Source organism: Antechinus flavipes, chromosome 5, assembly GCF_016432865.1.
Source record: "Antechinus flavipes isolate AdamAnt ecotype Samford, QLD, Australia chromosome 5, AdamAnt_v2, whole genome shotgun sequence".
Taxonomy (NCBI): Eukaryota; Metazoa; Chordata; class Mammalia; order Dasyuromorphia; family Dasyuridae; genus Antechinus; species Antechinus flavipes.
This window is the reverse complement of record NC_067402.1, coordinates 178,721,659-178,746,464: the sequence shown is the minus strand read 5'-3', so window position 1 is coordinate 178,746,464 and position 24,806 is coordinate 178,721,659. Positions and strand designations below refer to the sequence as shown.

Genomic DNA, 24,806 nt, shown 5'->3' with positions numbered 1-24,806 from the left:
AATGCCCAGCAGGATGATTTCAGAAAGGCCTGGAGAGACTTATATGAACTGATGCTGAGTGAAATGAGCAGGACCAGGAGATCTTTATATACTTCAACAACAATATTATGTGATGATCAATTCTGATGGACATGGCCCTCTTCAACAATGAGATGAACCAAATCAGTTCCAATAGAACAGTAATAAATTGACTAGCTATACCCAGCAAAAGAACTCTGGGAGATGACTATGAACCACTACATAGAATTCCCAATCCCTCTATTTTTGCCCCCCTTTATTTTTGGATTTTCTTCACAGGTTAATTGTACACTATTTCAAAGTCTAAATCTTTTGTACAGCAAAATAACTGTGTGGACATATACATATATTATATTTAACTTATACTTTAACATATTTAACATGTATTGGTCAACCTGCCATCTGGGGAAGGGGGAGGGGGCAAGGAGGGGGAAAATTGGAACAAAAAACTTTGCATTTGTCAATGCTGAAAAATTACACATGCATATGTCTTGTAAATAAAAAGCTATAATAATAAAAATAAAAAAGACATGATAGAACCAAAATAAAAGGAAAAAAATAACCTAACTTCTTGTGTTTAAAGGTTGCAAAAATGAATCTGGTTCAACCATGTGGATATATATAATGATGGGCAACATCCTACGTGGGATTGGAGAAAGCCCAGTCTTACCCTTGGGAATCACATATGTTGATAACTTTGCTAAAGAAGGACATTCTCCTTTTTATGTAGGTAATGTACTTTTGTGATCTTTGGACCTGCTTTATCCTTTCACCCCATCCCTTTTTTCTAAAAATAAAAAATACATTTGTCTCATCAGAAGTCATTTTTGTGATTAGCTCATCTCAATTTTTTAATTCATCATTTATTTAGTTTAAAAATCTTTGAGGTCCATATTATCTCTCTACCACCCACCTGTCCCCCACTCATGGAGAAGAACAGTAATATATATTACTTATACATATGAAAGCATACAAAACATTTCAACATTAACCATACCACAAAAAGCAAGAAAAATCTCATCTTCCTTGACTCTGCAGCTCCAAAAATTTTGACTTGTAATTTTAAAGTTGTTTAGAAGGGAATGTTTCAAGATTTTGGCTAGGTTGCTGCCTCTAATCTGTTATCTTAGTTTTGTTTTTAGTAACTTCAGTTAAGTTTTGGAAAACATACCCTTATCACCTATCCTGTCACCTGATTCCTAGGTTATTATTGATGTTTAAGGGACTTTATTACCAAGCAAAGTAAACCAAGCAATAGTTAAATTAGCAAAGATGGAAATTATAGGAAGTATAATTATCCATTCAGGTCCTTTGTGTATAATTAGAGAAATAAGGTTGTTCTTTTTCATTTCCGTTTAATTTTATTGATATTAACTAGGGTCAGAGAGCTTAATTTATATCGCTCAGATTTTAAGCACAATTCTAGGTTTTTAAGAAATGGAAAATCAGTTTGATAAACCTGCTAGGCATCTGACTTTGGGTATGAGAACCCCAAAATTGTAGAAGATGAATTTTTAAATCCTTTTAACTATAGGCAGGTGAGCTCTAAGTTTCTTTGGATAGTTGATTGAATTGGAGCCTGAGATATTATTTTGTTGGTTGTCTAGTCTTAAAAATCTAACAAATACACCTTAAATTTTAATGTGCACATGCATATATTTTCCCATTGAGATGTAATTGTTAAATATTTACCAGCATAGTACTTTATAAACATTGTTTCAGCTAAGCAGGAGTAAATAGAAGGTTTAAGGAATGATGGCATCTCCAGACTGGAAGCCTGGTGACTATATCTATATAAACAACAGGAATGATAAATGACAATGACAACAAGGATAAAAATAATAATGATGATGATGATGTGATGACTAAGTGCATTTATATAACTTCTTATGATTTGTAAAATCATCTTATTTAAGCCTCACAATATCAGTGGCTTTAAACTTACTGCCCAAACTTCTAATAGTTATCTCCTAGTGAGTCCTTTAATTTTTTCTGTCAGAGATGCAGGCATCTTGTAAATTGGCACATGGACCCCTTATTATGTATGCGACCCAAGATCTTAAAGTGATTCTTTTGATGGCATGAATGAAATGCTTATTTGACACCCCTTATGTTGTCTTATTATCTTCCAATGTTCACATCATTAGCCATAGAGTAACCAATGTCAATTAATTTTCCACCACTAGAAGGACATAGCATTATTAGAATATGTAACAATAATCATTTTTAAAAATCTTTTTTTCTTGACTTACCTTTATAATAATATTCCATTAATATATTTCCATTTTTCTATAATCCATTTCCATTTCCCGTATTTTGTAGTTTCATCAATATATTTTGGTGAAAAAATAATTATTTTAAAGAAAGCTATTTCTTCAACAAATTGCCATGTTACATACATGTATATATATACTATTGAAACCAATAAAATATTGTTTCTTTTTACTGATTGAATTATTTTATATTCCAGGTCTTTTGCAATCATTGAGTTTGACTGGGTCAATAAGTGGCTTTCTCCTAGGAGCACTTTGTTCAAGAATATATGTGGACATTGGATATGTAGACCTAAGTAAGTACAAAGAATCAAAGTAATTTTTGAAGAACTTTATTCCCTGTTTATCATGTTTTGAAACAATTCATTTCTGATTAAAACTTATAATATAGAGATATTGAAAAATAAGATGAAAAGATATTTTCCCACTTTGCAAATATAAAAAGCATGAATAATGCTAACTTAAATAAATTTTAGATTCTGTATATATACGTTTAACAAATTCAAGTGAAAATAATACATTCAAATAATCATTTGGCATTTCCATATGTTACCAAATAACTAGTTTTGATAACTTCTCCTAACCCAAATTCAACAGAGATTTATATAAATAGTTTTTTGAAGAATCTAATATGATAGATATTAACTTAGTATTTGACAATATAGACAAAATATTTCATTTAAGTAATCATATAATAATTATCTGTCATGAAATTGAAGGACATTGACTAAATTGAGTAAATAAAATTGTTTTGTAGGTTTTTTTTTCCATCTAAATTTTCTTGTAATTACTCATTGAGTAATGTCTGGTGCTGATTGACAGGTACACCTGTGTTTCATGTTTTTAAATTTCTGTGGAGAGTTTTCTCTAGAAGTTATTCAAGGAAAATCATAGGAGTCATATTCAAATCAATGTAGCTATAGCTTATTTGGATACCTGCTTTCTCTGGTGTTCTTTATGAAACAACTTCATTTTGAATAGAATCTCATTTAAACCATAAAGAAATCATATTTTATCAAATGTCACACTCAGAATTAACTCCCAGAGTCCTTTCCACAAAAGCCCTCTTTCACAATGGGCTTTTCTTGAAAAGCAGTTTCACAAGAGTGTCTCTGTAAAACAACATTGGAAAAATTGTTCTTGAAGTTTTAAATAAAATACTAGCAAGGAGATTATGGCAATTCACTGTGAGGAGCATTAATATCAGCAATGCAGAGTTAATTATATATTATGAAAACAGCAAAATGTATTGATCAAATCAGTAGGAACAACAATAAAATATATGATTCTATCAACAGATATAAGGAAAAAGCCTTTGATGAAAGCCAATTCATCTTTAATAAAGCACTACAAAGCATAGGAAACAATAGAATCTTTCTTAAAAGGATAAATCATATCTATCTAAAACATACACATAGTAACAAATAACTATATTAATCTAGTATTTGATAAACCCTCAAATTCATGCTTCATGGGTAAAAATTCACCATTTAACAAAAAATTCCTGGGAAAACTGAAAAGTAGTTTTGCAGAAACTAAGCATAGACCAATATCTCATATAGTATACTAAGATAAGGTCAAAATGGTTTTATTATTAAGACACAAAGAGTGATATCATAAGTAAATTGCGAAAATATTAATCCTAATGGATACATTAGATCTATGGATAAGGGAAGAGTCTATAACTAAATAGATAAGATCATAAGAAGTAAAATAGGAAATTCTGGTTACATGAAATTAAAATGCTTTTAGACAAACAAAAGTAATGCTGCCGAAATTAAAAGGAAAACTGAAAATTGAGGTGGGATGAAATTTTAGAACTGATTTCTCTAATAAAGACCTCATTTCTCAAATACATAGGAAACTGAGTCAAAATTATAAAAAATAATAGCCATTCCCCAGTTGACAAATGGTTAAAGGATATGAACAGGAACTTTTTAGAAGAAACTAAAACTATCATTAGTTCTTTACATTACTACTGATTAGAGAAATGCAAATTAAAACAACTCTGAGATGACAACTCATACCTATCAGATTGGTGACAGACCAGAAAAGTAAAATGACAAATGTTGGAAAGGATGTGGAAAAATCAAAACACTAATTCACTGTAAGTGGAGTTATATACTAATTCAACAATTCTGGAGAACAATTTGGAACTATTATATTGGATGATATGTCTGTGAATCACTTTTAACCCATCAATATCATTTCTAGGTCTGTATCCCAAAAAAGATCAAGATAAAGGGGAAAGAACCTATTTTAACAAAAATATCTATAGCAGCTCTTTTTATAGTGTCAAAAATTGGAAATTTTGGAAAGGCTTATTAATTGGAGAAGGGCTAAACAAGTTGTGGTATATGATTGTTGTGGATAAGACATGGTGAATAGAATGGTTTCGGAAAAACTTGGAAAGATCTATATGAAATAAGAAAAACCAGAAAACAAGCACAGTAATAGAAATATTGTATCATTACCTGTGAATGTCATTATATTCTAATTAAGACAATGAAAACAAGGTCAATGATCCAAAACAATTTCAAAAGTCCCAAGACAAAAAAATATGTACTTCCAGAGTGTTGATGAGCTCAATATAGATTAAAGCATATTATTTTTTCATTTTCTTTATGTTTCTTTCTTTTTTTGCAACATGACTAAGATGTAAATGTATTTTGTCTAACTTCAGAAGTATAATTGATACATTGCTTGCCTTCTCAATAGATGTGAAAAGGGCAGGAGGGAGAGACTTTAGAACTTAATTTTTTTTAAATGAATGTTTAAAACAAAAATAAAACAGTTGAACTAAGACATTGATCCTGGCCTCATTGATCTTGTGGATCTGTGGAAAACAGGAAGATCTTCAATGAACTTTTTCTTTAAAACCTTTTATTTTTTTTTATCTTGGTAGAATCTTCCACAGTTGACATAGATAGTAAGAGTCCTGAGACACCATGAATAACTAGAGCATGACTAAATCTGACTGCCTGATATTGTGAGGCAGTCTTCAAATATTATATAGGTTCAGTGTCAATTTTGCCTTTCAGAGTCAATTAATAATCACCAAAGTAATAGTCCAAAGAACTGATTAAATAAGTCCTCAAAGGCAGGTAGTGAAATTATAGCAAATATTTAATGATGACAATTACTCTTTAGAAATTTTCTTCAATTTCTGCCATGGTAGAATAAGAAAAGATCATTTAATTATGCATTAAAACATGTGGACTCTACAATACTTGGTATAATCTACCATTCTAGATATCAATTTAGGCAAATCAATCTCTGAGCTTTTGTGTATTCTAGCAACAGAGCTACATTAGGTAACATTAGGCAACAAATTCCTATTTTGTTGTGATCAGGTATAGGTCCTGGTATTGCCTCTGAAAGAATTCAGGCTTAGACTGTCTCCAACCCAAGCAAAGGTATTTTAATGAGATTTACACATTCAGCAGGTGGGCAAAGCTCCCTGAAGGAGTCAGCAGCCCTGCAAAGAAAGACAAGGAATTGTATAGAGTAAATGGTATTGATTACATATCACAAGATATTTACCTTTTGAAATTACAGGAGGAGTTTACTAATGTGAGAAAGTCCTAAAGCTTTGGTGAAACTGCATGCAGTCATATAGAATGCATACCAAAAAAGCCCATTTAGAGGGATATTATTGTATGCTAATGATATTATAACTAGCATATGTAGAATTTTTTCCTGTTTACCTTTTTATGCTTCTCTTGAGTTCTGTATATGGAGATCAAATATTTTTTTGTTCAGCTCTGGTCTTTTCAGCAGAAAAAAAATGAAATTCACCTGTATATTGAATGTCCATCTTCCTCTCTGAAAGATATTGTTCAATTTAGCTGAATAATTGATTTTTAGGTGCAATCCAAGTTTCTTTGCCTTTTGGAATATCAGATTTCAGGCTCTTTCATCCTTTAAGGTGGAAGCTGCTGGATCCTGGATAATCCTGATTTTGTCTCCTTGATATTTGAATTTTTTTCTGGATGCTTGAAACATTTTTCCTTGATATGATCATTTTGAAATTTAGCTATGACATTCCTTGAAGCTTTCATTTTGTGGTCTCTTTTAGGAGGTGATTGATAAATTCTTTCAATGGCTATTTTACCTTCTGGTTCTAGGATATCAGAGTAATTTTTCTTGAAGACTTCCTGAAGATGATGTCTAACCTCTTTTTATCATCGTGGTTTTCAAGAAGTCCTATAATCCTTAGATTGTTTCTCTTTGGTCTATTTTTTTAGTTCACTTGTTTTTCAAATAAGGTATTTTACATTTTCTTCTTTTTTTTTTGTTTTATTTGACTGATTATGCCTCATTCAGTCAATCATTTCTATTTGTTCACTTCTAATTTGTAGTGAATTATTTTCTTCAGTTACCTTTTTTTTAGCTCTTTTTATATTTCGCCAATTGAATTTTTAATTGAGTTGTGGAGCTCACACCACTCTGGAACTGTGTGCTGCCTTCCCTAAATGCCTGTGCTCAGTCCACCTGTGCTTGATCTACCAGGACTCAGCCCACCTGCACTTGGCCTGCCTCCTTCCATGCCTAATTGAAACAGATCTTTACTGGAGATCTTCGATATTATCTTCTGCTGGAATTTTGTTTCACTCTCAATAACCATGGGTTCTTTCACCCCCAAAACCAATTCAGAGGTTGGATTTTCTGTTAGTTTGAAGGACATAAGGAGAGTTCAGAAAAAAGTCTTGTCTCCTCTCTGCCATCTTGGCTGTGCTCCTCGGAGTTTATGTGAATCTTTCTAGGTTTTTCCTAAAATCATCCTGCTTGTGTTTTCTTATAATACAATAGTATTCCATTGTAATCACAAACCACAACTTCTTCAATTATTGTCTAATTGAACAATAATTGAGGATGTCTCCTCAATTTTCAATTTTCTGCCATGACAAAAATAGCTACTATAATATATCCTGGTACAGACAGGTTCTTTTACAATTCTTTTTTTTTCTCTGTGAGATACAGAACTCATATTGATATTTATGGATCAAAGTATAGCCCATTTATAATATAATCCATAGGCATAGCTTCAAATTGCTTTCCAGAATGGCTAGATTAATTCACAGTTCCAGTAACAGTGCTTAATTCTCAGCATACCTAGTTAACACAGTGGATAGAGGACCAGCCCTGAAATCAGGAAGACCTGAGTTCAAATCTGGGTCAGACACTTAACACTTTCTAGCTGTGTGACCCTGGGCAAGTCACTTAACCCTAATTGCCTCAGCAAAAAACAAAATAGTGCTTTATTCTTCCAATTTTCACACATTTTCTCCAGTACTTATTATTTTGCTTTTCGATTTTACCCAATGAATATTATAGACTCAGAATGATATCTAAGAGTTGCTTTACTTTAATTTGCATTTCTGAAATTAATATCGATTTAGAGTAATTTATATTTGACAATATGCCTTGCATTTCTTCATCTGAAAACTACCTATTTATATCCTTTTACCATTTATCAAATGGGGAATGATTGGTATTATTAAAATTTTGACTTCTAGATATTTGAAATATAAGGTCTTTATCAGAGATATTGGCTGTATTTTTTTTCAGTTTACTGCTTTCCTTATATTCTAGGTTGCACTAATTTTGTTTATGTAAAACATTTTAATTTAACATAATCAAGTTTATTTATTTTACATTTTATTATACTTCCTATCTTCTGTTTGGTCCTAAATTCTTCCCTTATCCATACATATGATAGTAAATTATTTTGCTTTCCTCTACTTTGCCTAGAATTTTACCTTTCATGTTTAAATCACATATCCATTTTTACCTTATCTTGGAATACAGTGTGAGATGTTTGTCTAGATTATGATGTAATTTTTTTCCCAATTGTCCCAGCATTTTTGTACAATAGTGAGTGCTTGTCTAAAATACTTGAATCTTTGGATTTATCGATCACTAATTAAGCCAGCATTGACATCTATTACAATGCCTTGTGTGTCAAATCTATTCCACTGATCTTTTATTCTATTTATTATCCAGTACCTGATTGTTTTGATAATTACCACTTTATAATGTAATATTTATTATGGTGAGGCCACTTTCCTTCACATTTGAAAAAAAAATTTCCTTGCTATTCTTGACCTTTTCTTCTCCCAGATGAATTTTTTTAAAAAAATGTTTTCTCTCACTTATAAAATATTTGTGATTAGTTTGGTATGGCACTAAATAAGTAAATTAATTAAGATAGAATTTTCATTTTTATTATAGCTCATCCTATTTATGGGCAGTTGATATTTTTTTCTGATTGCTTAGATCTAAGTTTATTTTTGTTAAAAAAAAAACATTTTTCAGAGGCACCTAGGTGGTATTGGGGAGCAGTTAGGTGGTATTGGGGGCATCTAGGTGGTGCAGTGGATAAAGCACCAGCCCTGAAGTCAGGAGGACCTGGTTTCAAATTGGCCTCAAACATTTAACACTTCCTAGTTGTGTGACTCTGGGCAAGTGACAACCCCAATTGCCTCAGGAAAAAAAAATTCAATTGTATTTGTGTAGTTCCCAGTTTTCTTAGCAAGTAGACTCTCAAGTCATTTATATTGTCTGCAATTGATTTTAACTAGGATTTCTCTTCCTATGTCTTCTTTCTGACTTCCAACAATTTTTAGGGATTAATAGTTTAACTTCCAACAAGCTTGAAATTCAAACTCTTAAAGATAGAGTCTGGTTCTTATTTTACCTTCAGATATTCAAATTTGATAATTTATTATTATAATACAGTTCCTTGCATATGGCAAGCATAAGTTTTTGTTGTACTATGTTTTATTGAATTAAATATCAGATATAGAATGATGCATTCTTTTACAACATGGTTTTGATATGTTAAAATATGGCAAAAAAATAATAAACTATTAATATTTTCTCAGTGCTTTGTTGTATCCCTCATTAATCTATTGCTTATATATTATTTTTCTAGTATGAATGCATTTTCTCATTGTCTAAAGATAAATACGCTGATTTTAATTTCAATGAAAGAAAATGTTAGCAATTTTTGCAATCACATGTTTGCATTGTGAAATTTATTTCTAATTATATTTTTAATATGTTTTTTTTTATTATAGGCACTATTTCAATAAAACCAACTGATTCCCGGTGGGTTGGTGCTTGGTGGCTTGGTTTTATCATAGCAGGTATTCTTACTATTCTTTCTGGAGTGCCATTCTTTTTCATTCCTCAGTTCCAGAAAAAATCAAAAATGGAAATGCAAGTTCCAGCATCTTTAGATACATCCAATACAAATGACAGAAGTAGCCAAAAACTGAATTTTAAAAATCCTGAGCAAACAAAGGATCTTCCAGAATTATCAGGTGAATAATTAACAGATGGGTCTAACTTACTTATCTATGCAAATTAAGGATTTTAAAAAATAATTCCAAATTACAACTAATATAAAAATCAGTAATTTTTGTGAAATGGAATTGAATTCCAATAATGCTGTTCAAACTCATTTCATCTAACTACAGCGGCTTCCATTGTAGTCTTATTAAATTTAGTGTGCATGCATAATGGACAGTAAAAATTCAATCATTAATGTCAGGTTTAAAAAAGTCCATCATATTAAGTGTGCAATCCTTAGATGTTAGAAAGTGTATAATCCTTAGATAGATGTCAGAAAATGAAATCACAAAACTGAAAATTATATAAAGATCATGTCTTTTCATTGTAATACTTTGAAACTGAGTTCCAAAGGGTTGAAATAGTTTCTCCAGACATGCAATATTCATAACAAATTGAGGACTAGAAATAATGAAGATTGAACTGAAGGTTACTGGGGGAAAAAAAAAAAACAAAGAAGCATTATCTCAGAGTCTGTAGATTGCCTTCCATACTAACAAGAGGTTTGCCCTATGTCCTCTCTGTTCAGAAATATATCTTTTTTCATAGAAATTTGTGAAAGCCATGGAATTTGTTTTAATATGTATTATGCATATTATCTATTTAATGCATCATAGGATTTAGAGTAGAAAGAGACTTTAGTATTCTTATCCCATAAATTTTACAGATTAGGAAATTTAGGATCTGAGAACTAAAGTTACTTGTCCAAAGTCATATTAATGATATGTAATAGAACTGGATTTAAATCTAGCCTCTAACATCAAATCTATGGATAATTTTAACATCATTCCTAATTGCAATATTGTTAAAATTTAACAGCAATATAGTGAGTCAACATCTGAATATATATTTATTAATTCTTACTGTATCATATACAATTATCTACTACTAGCTGAATAAAATCTAAATATTTTTAGCTGATATTCAAGATCCTCCAAAGCTGATACCACTTTATCTCTAACTTTACCTCAAATTATTTCTCACCAAAAAGTTTAAGTAATAGCCAAAATATTATTCTTTTCCTGACAGATACTTCCCACACTGCCTTGATAAATCTACACTATATATATATATACATATATATATAATATATATAAATATAGCTCTTCCCCATTCATATAATATATTCCTTTACTCCCTTTTAATTAATTGCAATCCATTTCCCTTATCACAGTAAATAGGAAGATTTAAATATATCTAGATATATTTGTTCAGTATACTTAATTATTTCTCTTTCTCCCTATTTTCTTCAAACACCAATATATTTAAAAATCAATTCCCAAACTCCCTCTATTTTTGTCCCAAATGTAATAATCCCATAGATCTCTATCCTCCCACTATTCCTTTTCCTCATTATTCCTTTCTCCCATACATACATGTTCTTGATAACTACGTTTGTGACATTTAGCAAATAAAAAGACCCTATCTGGTTCTTTTAATATTAGGATAATAATGAGTGGCCATATGAAAATAAAGTTATATTATGGATATACTTGGGCTTTGGTATATTACCAGTAATTAAGAAGTGGAATAAAAGATATCATCAAGGAAATATATACTCCAAAACTAAAGGGAACAAATCATATGGTGAAACACAATGAATGACACATGAAAAGTAAACATGCTTCACTAAGCTCCAAAAAATGGAAATGGCCAGAAGAAAATCTGTAGTGTATTATTGGCTAAATACTCTGTAGAGAAGCTCTGGAAGAGCATGACTAAAAGCTCATACAATAAGAAAGCCTCCCCCACTATGCTCTTGAAATATTAAAGAAGTAAAATGGCATAATTACCAATACTTTGACACTATTTTAATAACTACCCCTGAGAAATGACAGAAAAATCCGATTAAACAACATGGTATAAGCCAAGAGAAATGAATATTTTAAAGCCATTCTGCCATAAACTAGCATTGTGATCTAAGATAATTCACATTATCTCTTTGGGCCTCAGTTTTGTCTTCTGTAAGATTAAACTGCTTTGTTTTTAGCTCTAACATTCTATGATTAATTGTTTAATCCAAAAGTCTAGTAATATTTACCCACAGAGCAACAAAAACTATTTTTGAATATGTTGAATTATATTTTCTCAAAAAGACTTTTATTTTTTCTTCTAGGATATTTTCATTCCTTGAAATGCCTTCTTAGTAACTGGGAGTACATCATCTTTTTGACTTCTTGTTTATTTTCATTTATTTGCATAATTGTTGATCTGACATATCTACCAAAATATTTAGAACAGGAATATGGTCAGTCAATTTCTAAAAGTAATTTAATATTTGGTAAGTCTTATTGTTTGACTTTTACTATATCAGATACAATGAACAATTTTCACTAAAATTTAAATGTGTTTCTATTGGTATTCAATGTCTTTTAAAATGGATACGATCCTGAATCTTTCTGATCTTGTTTCACATTATTAACCATCAAAAAGTTTAAATTCTAGCCAAAATGTATTACTCTCTTCCCAACTATCATTTCCTGTATTGCCTTGAGCTATACATTTGCCTCTAGCTCTTCCCAATGCCTATAATATTCTTTTTTCCTCCTCTAAATGTAAGGAATTCCAAAGTATCCTTTATAGTCCCATTTCAAGTACCATTCCTTGTAAGAAATTTTATTTCCTTGGTCAATAATGACTTCTCGGTTCCAATCTCATATAGTACTCTGCTTAATACCTCTCTAATTAATTTACAAGATATTAAGCAAAATAGCTATCTATTTCCATGAGAAAGTCTAAGCTTCATGAAACAAGAAATTAAATTTTCCCTAAACGTTTATTTTCCCAGCCCTTACAGAGTATTTTTTTGTATATCAGGTACTTAATAAATATTGATTGACTTGATGGACTACAAAATGATCTTGTCTCTCATCTTCTCCAAATAATTGCTTTCACAATCATTCCCCTTTCTCAGTGCATGGAGAACTGGAATTGAAATCAGAAAGACTCTGCAAATTTGAACTCAAACTCTGAATAGCTGTAGGATTCTAGGCAAGTCACTTAATCTAATTTGACTCCCTTCTTTATCTGTTAAAAAAATTGATGAAGCATATGGAAAACCACAAATGGGTTCATGGAGAGTTGAATATAACTGAAAAATTACAACATCTACTGATTTCTTCCTTGGAGCATAACAAAAAGAACTGTGATTCACACATTTTGTAAATAGCCCCTTACCAATCCCTCAAGTGTATTTGTTCTTCATCTTTCAGCATTTTCACAACCAAACTATCGAGGGGAAAAAAGCTATCTACTCTTTTAACAAACATTTCCACTCTTCATTTTCCCCACCATTCTATGTAATTTGCCTTCTGATTCCCTCACTCAAACAAAATTGTACCCTTCAAAGTGATCAGTGGTTTTTTATGGACACATAAGATGACTTTTTCTTTATCCTTATCCTTTTTGCCCTCTCATTAGTATGTGAAACTTTTGAAAATCCCCACTGCATGGATATTCTTCAAACATTCTTTCTTTTTTTTATTACCTCCTACATGACCAAATACTTTTTCAATCTTGGAGGGTTCACCATCAATAATATTCCTATATCTGTGGATATACTCAAAGGCCTTTGGGGCACTGTTCTCTTATCTCTATATGTTTTTATTAAATGATTTCACCAAGTCCCCGTGTTTAATTTTTATCTCTATGCAGACAACTTTTAGACCTATATATCTAGTCCTTGTCTTTCTCCTGAGTATCATGTGTATTTTGAGATCTTCCAAATGGAAATTCCAAATTAGATGTCTGCCAAGGACTTGAAACAAAAAAGACCAAGTTTTTATCCCCCAAGAACTCCAATAATATATTACTTTTTAAGGCCAACATCATCCCCATTATTAAAATTCATAACCATGGCATTATCCTTGACTCCACACTTTCTTTCATCCTACATATCCAATTAATTGCCAAAAATGTCTCATTTCTACTACTACAATATCTCTTGTACCTCCCTCTTTCTTTTTATTCTCATTATCACTACACTAATACCTTACCCTATGTCTGGAACATATTTTTCCCACATATTCACCTCACAGAATCTCTTGTTTCTATCAAAACTCAGGTCAAATGCATTGTCCTACACAATATGTTTTATGATTCTTTCAGCTGCTGGTATTCTTTTGATAAATAAAATAAAATAAAACCCCAAACCACTCTTTTAATATATGTTTCTGTGTATGTTTAACTTGGTCATATTGTCTCTTCTGATAGCATACAAACTTTTTAAGGTAAGAACTTTTTCATTTTTGTCTATTTATGTAACTAATACATTATCTGCCATATAATTGGAATTTAATAAATATGTTTTGATCATATAGATATAAAAAAGCATAAAATGTTTCTTTTTAAATAGATATGTACTTGAAAAGATCCAAGAAAGTTGAAAATTTATATATTGAACTAATATGTTTATGACAAAACTTAAAAAATCTTTTTTGGGGGGAAGTAACAAACACTTTCTAAATTATGTTTTGAAAATAGACATCCTCTATACATAGGTAATGAAGAATTTTGAAAAGATGTATCTATCTCTCTATCTTTCTCTCTCTCACATACCCACACATGCATGCATGTACATATACAATCTGAGGTAACTATTTAACCAGTTCTTTTAAATATGTTTGCTCCCTTAAAACAGCATTTGTCCCAAAATATCTTACAAATAGTTTAATTAATGAATTCATTTTTTCTGAATACTTTGAGATACATTTATGAAAAGTCACCTCATTTCATGAGTGGAATTTCAAGGAATATTCACAAATGGCAAATTATTTATAAATTATTAACTAGAAGAGCTCTGTAGCTATTCAAAGTTTCAGAGATAGTTTCGGCTTTCAGATAAAGCTGATTTTCTCACTACTTAATATTCCAACAATTTCTTTTCTTCAACACTCACTTTTATCACCAATATCTTTTGCTTGAAGGTTTCATAGATGAATAAAACAAAAGATTCAGCTCAAAGATCACATATTAACTTTCCCTATTTTCTCAGCCATTAATATTTTCATCTCTAAGAGATATTTGTATTTTCAATTCAATCTTAGATAATGATTCTTAAAATATTCAATCATTGATGAGTACTTCTAACCATACTTATTAGCAGTCATAGGTATAGTGGAAATCTCTGTTTTACAAGTCAGCATCAGAAATGTAGTAACACAAAAAAAAATGGAGTCAATGAAGGTTTAATAATTAAATCAACACAAGATTTTAATTTCAAAAAATCCTCCTAGGCTAACAGATATTTTATTTCAACTGTTTTTACAATTCATATTTTTTCAGAGATTAACAATACTAGCCCTTTTAAAAAAATATCAGAAGTACATTCAACTAGAAATAATTTAACTTCCAAATCTATAGACAATTATTGCAATCAGAATTATCAGCTCTTTCTCCTAGTGATTAAGGACACCAGAATGACTCAGTAATCAAGTTAGTTCAATGACCATCTTGAAAAAACAGCTGTTTTTTTTCCCCTAAGCAGGAGACAACTAAGCAGGGTATCTTTGGAAGGAGTAGCATGACCAGATCCCATAATAGGAATAATTTAAACCAGAAATAATCAGACAAAAATTGATAAATGTAAAAATGATCTCTGAATTATCAAACCAAAATTACTGAGTAACCTGTGGAATCCCTCAAGAAATGATTGTTGACCATGAATTTTTAATATCAGTCTCAAACAAAACCAAAAATTTTTCCTTTGTTTTTAATGTCTACAACATAGTAATTTGGACCAATATGAACAAACAGCAATCTGAGAGATCCTCCCCAAAATGCTGTCCAACTCTCCCAATGTAGAATTAAGATTTATATCTGATTTGTAATATTGTAACCAGATCAGACCAGCTCATGCTATAAGTCAAATCGATTACTGACCACTCAAATCAGAGGTTTGTCAGTTTTAAACTGTGTCAAAATTGTATTACTCACAAATATAGACAGAGAAGATAGCAAAATAATACAATAATGACAAATAATAGACAGATCAAACTTGTTGAATATCCATGGTACAAGAAACAAATAAATAGATAATACAGGCTGGCAATATAGGACAAAGAATGCTAACTTGTCTCCATGGTTTTCAGTATTTCAATTAAGAAATGTTGATGTTGATCAACATTTGTCAATGAACTAAGGTTAAAAAGTCAATTATTTTTCTTTTTTCTTTTCTAGGACTAATTATATTTCCTTTCACTTGCATTTCACTTTTCCTGGGAGGATATATTTCTAGAAAATTGAAATTGGACATCATTGGAGCTGCCAAATTTTTACTCATTTGTAATTGTTGTGGCTTTGTTGCACAAACACTGATATTGACATTAAACTGTGGAAGCAGACCAGTAGCTGGGTTAACAGTAGCCTACAATAGGTATGTATCTATTATTGATCAACCATATAATTGTCCATGAGCTTTGCATTACAAAATACTATGTAACAATCAAGGGAAAGATTATTTTTCTACATTAAACATTTTATATTAAGTTAGATTTTTAAAGATTCCATTGCTTAAACACCCAATTATACAAATGGATAGAAGTTTGAAAAGTCATTCCTTTTATTACTTTCCTTTCAAGAAACCATTGCAGTCATATGAATTACTGTGTTATTTTGAAAGTCCATATAAGTACATTCCCTAGTCTCACTCTTAGTCTACTCTAATGTTTAACAACTTGTTTTATAAAAATAACCTTCATTATTTGGAGCCAAAAAATTTGAAACCTAAATAATTATATAGAACTTTAAACTTTTAAACTTTAAACTTTAAAGTTTACATATAACTTTAAATATTTCATATTATTTTATTCTCCCAACAATCTTATGAGTAGATGCTATTATTCTCAAAATTTCAAAGATGAGGAAACTGAGACTGAAAGAGTTTAAATGATTTACCAAGGGTCATACAATTAGTAAGTATCTGAAGCAATGTCTAAAATCATGCTTCAGACATAATTTAATCTCAAATGATTTATCGAGGATGTCCCAAAAGTCTTGATGAAGTTTGAGCTATTAAAGATTTTCAAAAAATTAAAAAGAACTATTAAAGCGTAAAACTGCACCAAGACTTTTTGGGACATACTGTAAAATTATCCTGCAAAGATCTAAAAACAATTTTTTAAAGTTACACATCTGTATTGTCTTTCATAAGCTAAATCATTTGTTTGTGTGTATGTGTATATGTATGTGTGAAACGATCCTAACACACTTGTCTCTGCTTCAATCAGACTTGCCATATCAATATTTACTTACTTGTTAAATTTACCCTCCCCTCCCAGCAAAGATCATTGGCTGCTTTCATTGATATTAATATTTAGTTTGTCCTTATGCTTGCAGTGAAAACTACTCCTTTTTCAGGATGTATGAATGATAGCTTAACTGCTGAAATAGCCCAGGGTTATTTTCCACAAGACATCTTATTTTCTCTTTGCAACTCAGAGAAGAACAACATCACTATTTTGAGAATGTATAAATTAGGCATAATATTATACTACATCAAGAGAATCAACTCATATAGACCTGTACCACTCTATTTACAAAAATTTGGCTCCATATAAACATCCTTGATTTTTCAAGATTGATGTGATGCAGCAATATGATACAGAGAGCTTGATCTGGAATCAGGAAGAGCAAATCTAGCATAAGAAAACAAATCAATCTATGAAACCTCCAGTTATTTCAATGTCCAAATGTAAAAATGAAGATAATAACAACATTTATATCCCACAATGCTGTAAAGATAAAAAGAGACAATCTTCATAAAAGACTTCAACTCTAAAGTATCGCAAATGCTATTAGAGATATAATATTAGGAAGAAAGAAAATGTTTATTGAGCACCTTTAATGGGCCAGGTACTGTATTAAGTATTTAAATATGACAATGATAATATATAATTTAGAATGATATCTAATATGTTTGCATATATGGTGCAGTGCCACCTATTTTAATATTATATAATATATTCATATTTTCCATTCATATATATAATAACCTTCATCAAATAAAGTTGATTCCTGGGGAGGAGAATTGACTTGTTCAGATTGAGATTGCAAATTAGCAACAAAATGGAAACCTGAAGCTAACCGTGTCACTACAACATTCTCTTCTGGGAAAATAGTGTCTCTTCAAACATATCTAATTAATGCCATTGTTTTTCCTCCTTAAATTACCTTTGATAACTACAATTAGTCCCAATATTTTTAAATACAGAAATAAATTACTATTTTAGTTTTCTGCATCTCTTTAGGATATAACTTTCTCTTAGCGTTCCTTAATTCTGATAAATGTCTACATTTTGACTACAGAAATGACCCACAGGGAGATCTTCAAAACATCTCATTTTCAGAGTGTAACTCAGATTGTAATTGTGATGTTAATCTATGGGATCCTGTCTGTGGGGATGATGGACTCACTTACATATCCCCCTGTTCTGCTGGCTGTAAATCTTCAGCAGGTTATGGAAAAGAGATGGTATGTATGTTGATTATTGTCCTTTCTTCTGCATTGCCAGATATCTCTCCCCCTCCTTTTGCAGAAATTGAAGTGTAATCAAATAAATACTGTCCTAGTTCCATGAAAATGAATTTCAATCTATTTCAATATGGTTCTACTTAAAATTCCCATAATTTTCTAAAACAAAATACCACTCCTACATTACATGTGTTGTGAACCACTAATAGAATATAAACTCTTTAGGTTCAGAGCTGGTTTTACATTTTTGTCTCCAACTTTACTATAGTGTTAGTTATATTTGTTTTGTTTTTTTAATTTATTTAATCACTATAAATGTATAAGAAATATAAACAATATAAATAGAAGGTATTTTGAGAAAGTAGGAGGTTATAAGACACATAGAAATATAAAATGTCCATTCTCATTTGAATGCAGTCATATCACAATTCACTTTTATACATATATAACATGCAAATATATGTGTGCACATATATGTATTCATAAGTTTACACAAATGCTTACTAAATCTTGATTCACATTCATAACTATTTGAACAATAAATAGAAAATAGTAAGTTAATGTTATTTCATAATAGTGGATAAAAAGATATGAATAAATGATGAATAAGTACGTGATTAAGTTTCCATGAGATTGGAGCATATGTTATTTTAAAATGATCCTAATAGCTCTTCCTTGTGTGTGTGTGTGTATACATAAATATATACACACATACATATATATATATACATATGTGTACACACACACACACACACACACATATATATATATATATATATATATATATTGATGGGAGGCTTCTTTTTGAGGCAGAGTTAAGTGACTTGCCCAAGGTCACACAACTAGGAAGTATTAACTGTCTGATGTCACATTTGAATTCAATTTCTCCTGACTCCAGGATCAGTACTCTATCTATTGTGCCATCTAGTTGCCCATTGATGTTTTCTTTTTAATATAAAAAGCACAAAAGTAATAGTTGCTTCCAAATATTTTTCATTGATAGATCAAACCATAAAGAACATAGAAAGAGCACAAGCCATAATAGTAGCAGGAAGAGCACTGAACTTAAATCAGAGGACCTGAGTTCAAAGTCCATTTTTGTCATACTCTTCAACTCTCTTCCTCTCTTTGGATTTTAGTTTCCTTATCAGAAAATGAGGGGTTTATGTTAAATAATCTCCAGACTCAAAAATTGTGATCAAATGAAGACATAAAAGATATTTAAAATTCTCCAATATTTTGTTTAGTTGCTTGTTGCTTCATTCTTTAAATACAAAGATTTTCGTGTATTCTGCATTGTGCTTTGTAAATTGCATTTTATAATAATTCAAAAAATTTTTTCAGGTTTTTCATAACTGTAGCTGTGTTGAAGTTAATAATTTCCAGTCTCAAAATTCCTCAGCTCATTTGGGTGAATGTTCGAGGACAAATGATTGTTCAAGAAAGTTTATTTATTTTGTGGTAATACAATCTCTGGCTAACTTTTTTTATACAATGGGATATTCCCCAGGAATTATGCTAACTTTTATGTAAGTAATATGAAAATCTTTGCTGTATATGAATTACCAAGTAATTCTTTCATTAAGAATCAAACAGATAAAAAGGTAACACTGATTTTCTTTAGGTTCATATAAATAGGAAAATGCTGAATTTATAAGAGTAAATCATTCCCAAGAGTTATATGCCGGTTTTCCCCCCATAAAACTACAATTCTTGTTTTCTGTTTAAATTTCTTTTTCATTATGGCAAATATCTAAAATCTGATGCCAACTTTAGATGATATAATTGCTTTTTTTAAAAAAAAAAAAGAAATAAAATGTTGATGTCTTGTTATATCACCTCCTGACATATATCTCCCTTAAGAAATGCAACTGATCAAAGATGTAGACTACCCAGAAGGGTATTTACGTTATTCATTTTTCAAGAAATAAATAGTGAATATAATGATGAATACATCATTAAGAATAAAACTGAGGGGTTTTTTGTTTGTTTTGGGTTTTTTTGTTGTTGTTGTTGTTGCTGAGGCACATAAGATTAAGTGACTTGCCTAGGGTCACACAGCTAGGAAGTATTAAATGTCTGAGGTCAAATTTGAACTCAGGTATTCCTGACTTCAGGGCTGGTGCTCTATCAACTGCACCATCTACCTGCCTCAGATTGAATATATTTTACCAGAAAGGAAAAGTCTGATTACTGATTTGTGACTTTCTTCAAAAGAAATCAGAAAACCATTATAACTTATCTTCAATATTTGAAGAGTTAAAATGGAAGACTGCTTAGACTTCTTATCTCTCAGAATATGGAACTAAAAGCAATTGATACAAAGTAGCACAGAGGCAGATTTGAACTTGGTGTAAGAAAAATCTTCCTAACAATTAAAATTGTTTGAAAGTGGATTTTTAGAGTCAGCTAGTTGCACAGTTTATAGAGTGTTGGGGCTGGAAGCAAGAAGACTCATCTCCTTGAATTTTAATCTGGCCCCAGACATTTAATAGTGTTGTGACTTTTGGCAAATAACATAACCCTGTTTTGCCTCAATTTCCTCATCTGTAAAATAAACTGAAGAAGGAAATGGCAAACCATTCCAGTATTTTTAACCAAGAAAACTACAAATGGGGTTATAAAATGTCAAACATTACTGAAATGACTGAACAACAAGGACAAAAGTAGATTTGGTAGAACCCAGGAAATTGCCATATTCTCTTCACACATATTGACTATATTGTAGAAAAAATTATCTAGATATTAGAAGACTTTCCAGTTCTTAGTGATTCTGTCTATATAAAATTATTCTTAATGGCTTATGAAGATAAACATTATTTCCAACTTAAATGTGAGGACTGATAAATTAGCAAATACTTATTTAGCATTTATTAAATGCCAGAAGTTTCAGAACTATGAAAATATAAAGGATAAGCAAAAAACAATCTTTGCCCTCAAGGCGGTCATTTTCCAATAAAAGAGACAAGATAAATCATATTGCAGAAGGATAGAGACAGAGACAGAAAAACAGAGAGAAAGAGAGAGAATGAGAGAGAGAGAGAGAGAAAGAGAGAGAGAGAGAGAGGTATTAAATAGAAAATAGTACTAGACAAAAGGAACCAATAAAGACTTCTTTGGAAAAGATGATGCTTATAGCTCAGTTTTGAAGGAAAGTAGAGATATGAAGTAAAAGAGAGCCAATTTCAGGCCTGAAGAACAGTCATTCTAAGGACTTCAAGATGGAAGGTGATACTTTGGGGAAGAAGAGCAGCACATGGGCTAGTATAGCTTTATCATAGAGGGCATTGAGGAGAGTAGAATTCAAAAGATTACAATATGATAAGAATTTTATAAGAAATGCAAATATTAAACCAACAAAATCTCATCCTGGAGATAATGGAGAGACATCAGAATTTATAATTTAGAAAGCTGGGCATGGGAAGAGAATGACATAATTAAACCTACAATTTAGGAAAATCACTTTAGCAGCCCAGTGATGAATGAATTGAGTGAGGAGAGACTAGAGACAAGAAGGTCAGTTAGAATAATATTATAGCAATCCAGTCAAGAGCTGTGATAATAATATACTGTGATAATAATAATAAGCTGTGAATTAATGTTAGGTACTTATGTGAGTAGAAAGGAGTTATTTGTGAGAGATATAGCAGAGAAAGAAATTATAAAATTTGGCAAATGATTGGCTATGTGGGGTAAGTATAAGGAATCCAAGATAACAATGAGATTCAAATCTTGGGTAACAAAAAAGATAATGAGTCCACAATAGAAATAAAATAGTTAAGAAAGGGAAAATATTTGGAGTAAAGAAAATTATTTCATCTTTGGATACATTGAATTCGAGACCAATTAAATGATCCAATTTTAAATGTCTCCAAGGCAATTGATACTGCATGACCTTGGAACTCAGAAGAGAAACTAAATCTTTTAAAAAAAATTGATTCTGAAATAATCTGCATAGAAATGACAATCACAATCCTAAAATATGGTGAGAATTGTGTGACTAAAAGCCTTGGGGATATTCAGAGTTAATTTAGAAAAGTAAAGGAAGATTTCACAAAATAGACTAAAGATGAGTCAGGCAGGAGGAGATGTGGAAAAAGTAAATGACAGGGGGCAGCTAGGTGGCACAGTGGATAGAGCACCAGCCCTGAAGTCAGGAGGACCTGAGTTCAAATCTGGTCTCAGACACTGTCTAGCTGTGTTACCCTGGGCAAGTCACTTAACCCCAATTGCCTCAGCAAAACAAACAAAACAAAACCAAACAAAAACAAAACAAAAACAAACAAACAAACAAACAAACAAACAAACAAACAAACAAACAAAAAAGTAAATGACAGAAAAAGAGAAAAGCAGAAGAAGAGGGATAGGGAGAAGGGGAGGAAAAAGGAGAGGGGAAAAAGAATCACAAAACAGCCTAGAGGAGAAGTTGGGGATTAACATTGTCAAATGTTGCAGCAAAGTCAAGTAATATTATTATGAAGAAGATGACATTAGATTTGCCAATTAAGATATTAATGATAAATTTAGAGAGATCAATTATGTCAGATTTGCTGTCAGATTTCACAGAATTAGAAAGAAAGTAAGAAAAGAGAAACTAGAGATATTGAGGGCAGATTCCTGTCTTAAGGGTATTAACTGAGAAAATAATGGGAGATGGGGAATAATTACTGGCAGACATGGTAAGATATAATAAAGATATTTTCAAGGATGCAGAAGACAGAATTGTTTGTAGGCAATAGGAAGAAGCCAAAATATAGAGAAAGTAGATGATCATGCATACAGTCTACTGCTGATAAGAAAAGTGTATAAGTGTATTGGTACTTGTATAGAAATTGTATAAAAGTGCCAGAGTATAGGTATTGACTGACAAATAGAAGGACCACTTTATTATCAGAAATTGGTATTAAGGAAAAGATAGTGGGAAATCATGTCAGAGAAATATGAGATGAGTAGAAGGGCCAAATAAGGTGCCTATGTGGATATCCTCCTTATTTTGGTCAAGTACAAAGGAAGGTCCTTATTAGAAGATACAGTGGAGGAAGTTGCAGGTGGAATTCTACTAGAGAGAAGTAGTAAGATTGTGTTGCTATAGTAGCATTACCATCAAAAATGAATAGTATATAGTTAAAGAAACCACAGTTACATGTAGCTTTTTGAAAGAAATGTTAGACTAGAAGACAAAATGTCTGACAATTCCATCTGGGTTTTTGTAAGAAATTGACTATTGAGTACTTTCAAGTGAGTTACTTCCAGAACTATTTCTTCTGTATGTATTTGTTCAGACCTAAGTATTGTCCAAGATTTTATTTTCATAACTGTTGTGATGCTTTTCTTATGTGGCATATTATATATTGTAATAGTACAATAAAATGTTTTGGGATTCCACTATTGCTGCTGATGAGAAGGGGTCATTATAGAAATGCCTATATGTTATCTTCCAATACTCACCTGCTTCTTATTTCAGCAACAAATAATGTCAGAATGATTTTGCTTGGCTGGGTCTCAAGCTATTTTCTCTTGTTCATTTTTCACTCTGCTCTTCTTACTGTCATTCTTAGAGATGTCATAGTGAATCATTTAATATATTCTAAAATAAATTTGCTTTTGGCTCTTTTCTACACAAAGCAACATTAGCTTTTGTTAGAGGAAATCTCTGGGATATTTTCACCTCTACATTACAATGAGTAGTTTATAACAATAAAGCATCTCTAAGAAATTTTGAAACAAACCCCCTATACTATGTCCGTGACAGATAATATAACCTATTTTTAAACACTTTTATTATATACAGGAAAAACCTATTCCATTTTACTTCACTTGCAATTATTGGAAATTTCTTTAAATTGAGATAAATTCTACACCTTTGTGATTTCTATCTGTTTTGTCATTGGAAATGACATAGAATAGATCCAATCCTTATTTCATATAACAGTTCTTGTTTGTACTTTCTCTTGCTAAATATTCTCAATTCATTTTCTGGTGATAACCATATCTATAATCAGTCAATTCAGTCTTTATGTAATATTGTGTTATTTAATCCAACTTCAAAAGATTTTCAACTTATTAATATTTACTAGTTTCATGTTCCATATATTATCACTTTCAATTGTCTTTAAAAGTGAACATTTTAATCCTTGTGCAAAGTTTAAGGAATTTTGAACTATTGCCTACATATACTAATGGGAATCAGCATTTCAAAACATTACATCAGAAGATTCACCAGTATTACAAGCATGTGAAGTACACCACAATTTGTGTTTGTTACATAAGGTGATAATCTGGAGATTCTTTACTATTCTTTTTCTGTATTTCAGGATTGTTGAGCCTCAATTGAAATCGCTTGCGATAGGTTTTTGTTCACTGACTTTACGATCAATAGGTATGAAAAATTTTTTTATTGCAAACTCAAAAATGTGTTTATGAAATTAAACGCAAAAATTATTAAATGTGAGGAGTTACATTTGGAATTAGAGATACTAGCTCTTGATATGTCTTGCCTTTAAAGAGCATACCAACTAATAAGATGAAGGCAATAGATTTACATAAATATAATACAAAATAAAATGAGATAGGGATAATGAATTGATCCAAAGTATCCTGGGAAAATATAAGTGGCAAGTTATCCTTTTTGAATGGGGAAATTAATAAAGCTTACACAAAGATTTTTTAATAATAGCTTTTCATTTTCA

General features: G+C 30.9%; 1 protein-coding gene across 1 annotated transcript in view; it reads left to right on the top strand.

Annotated features, from left to right (window-relative positions):
- The window catches only part of LOC127537971 (solute carrier organic anion transporter family member 1B3-like), a 76,435-nt gene that overhangs the window by 40,023 nt on the left and 11,606 nt on the right, over positions 1-24,806 (top strand). Inside the window, exons 6-13 of the mRNA XM_051961390.1 lie at positions 602-748; positions 2,489-2,587; positions 9,374-9,619; positions 11,764-11,928; positions 15,825-16,020; positions 17,952-18,117; positions 19,462-19,646; positions 24,432-24,496. Of these exons, the coding sequence (XP_051817350.1) occupies positions 602-748; positions 2,489-2,587; positions 9,374-9,619; positions 11,764-11,928; positions 15,825-16,020; positions 17,952-18,117; positions 19,462-19,646; positions 24,432-24,496 (1,269 nt within the window). The remainder of the gene's footprint in view (positions 1-601; positions 749-2,488; positions 2,588-9,373; positions 9,620-11,763; positions 11,929-15,824; positions 16,021-17,951; positions 18,118-19,461; positions 19,647-24,431; positions 24,497-24,806) is intronic.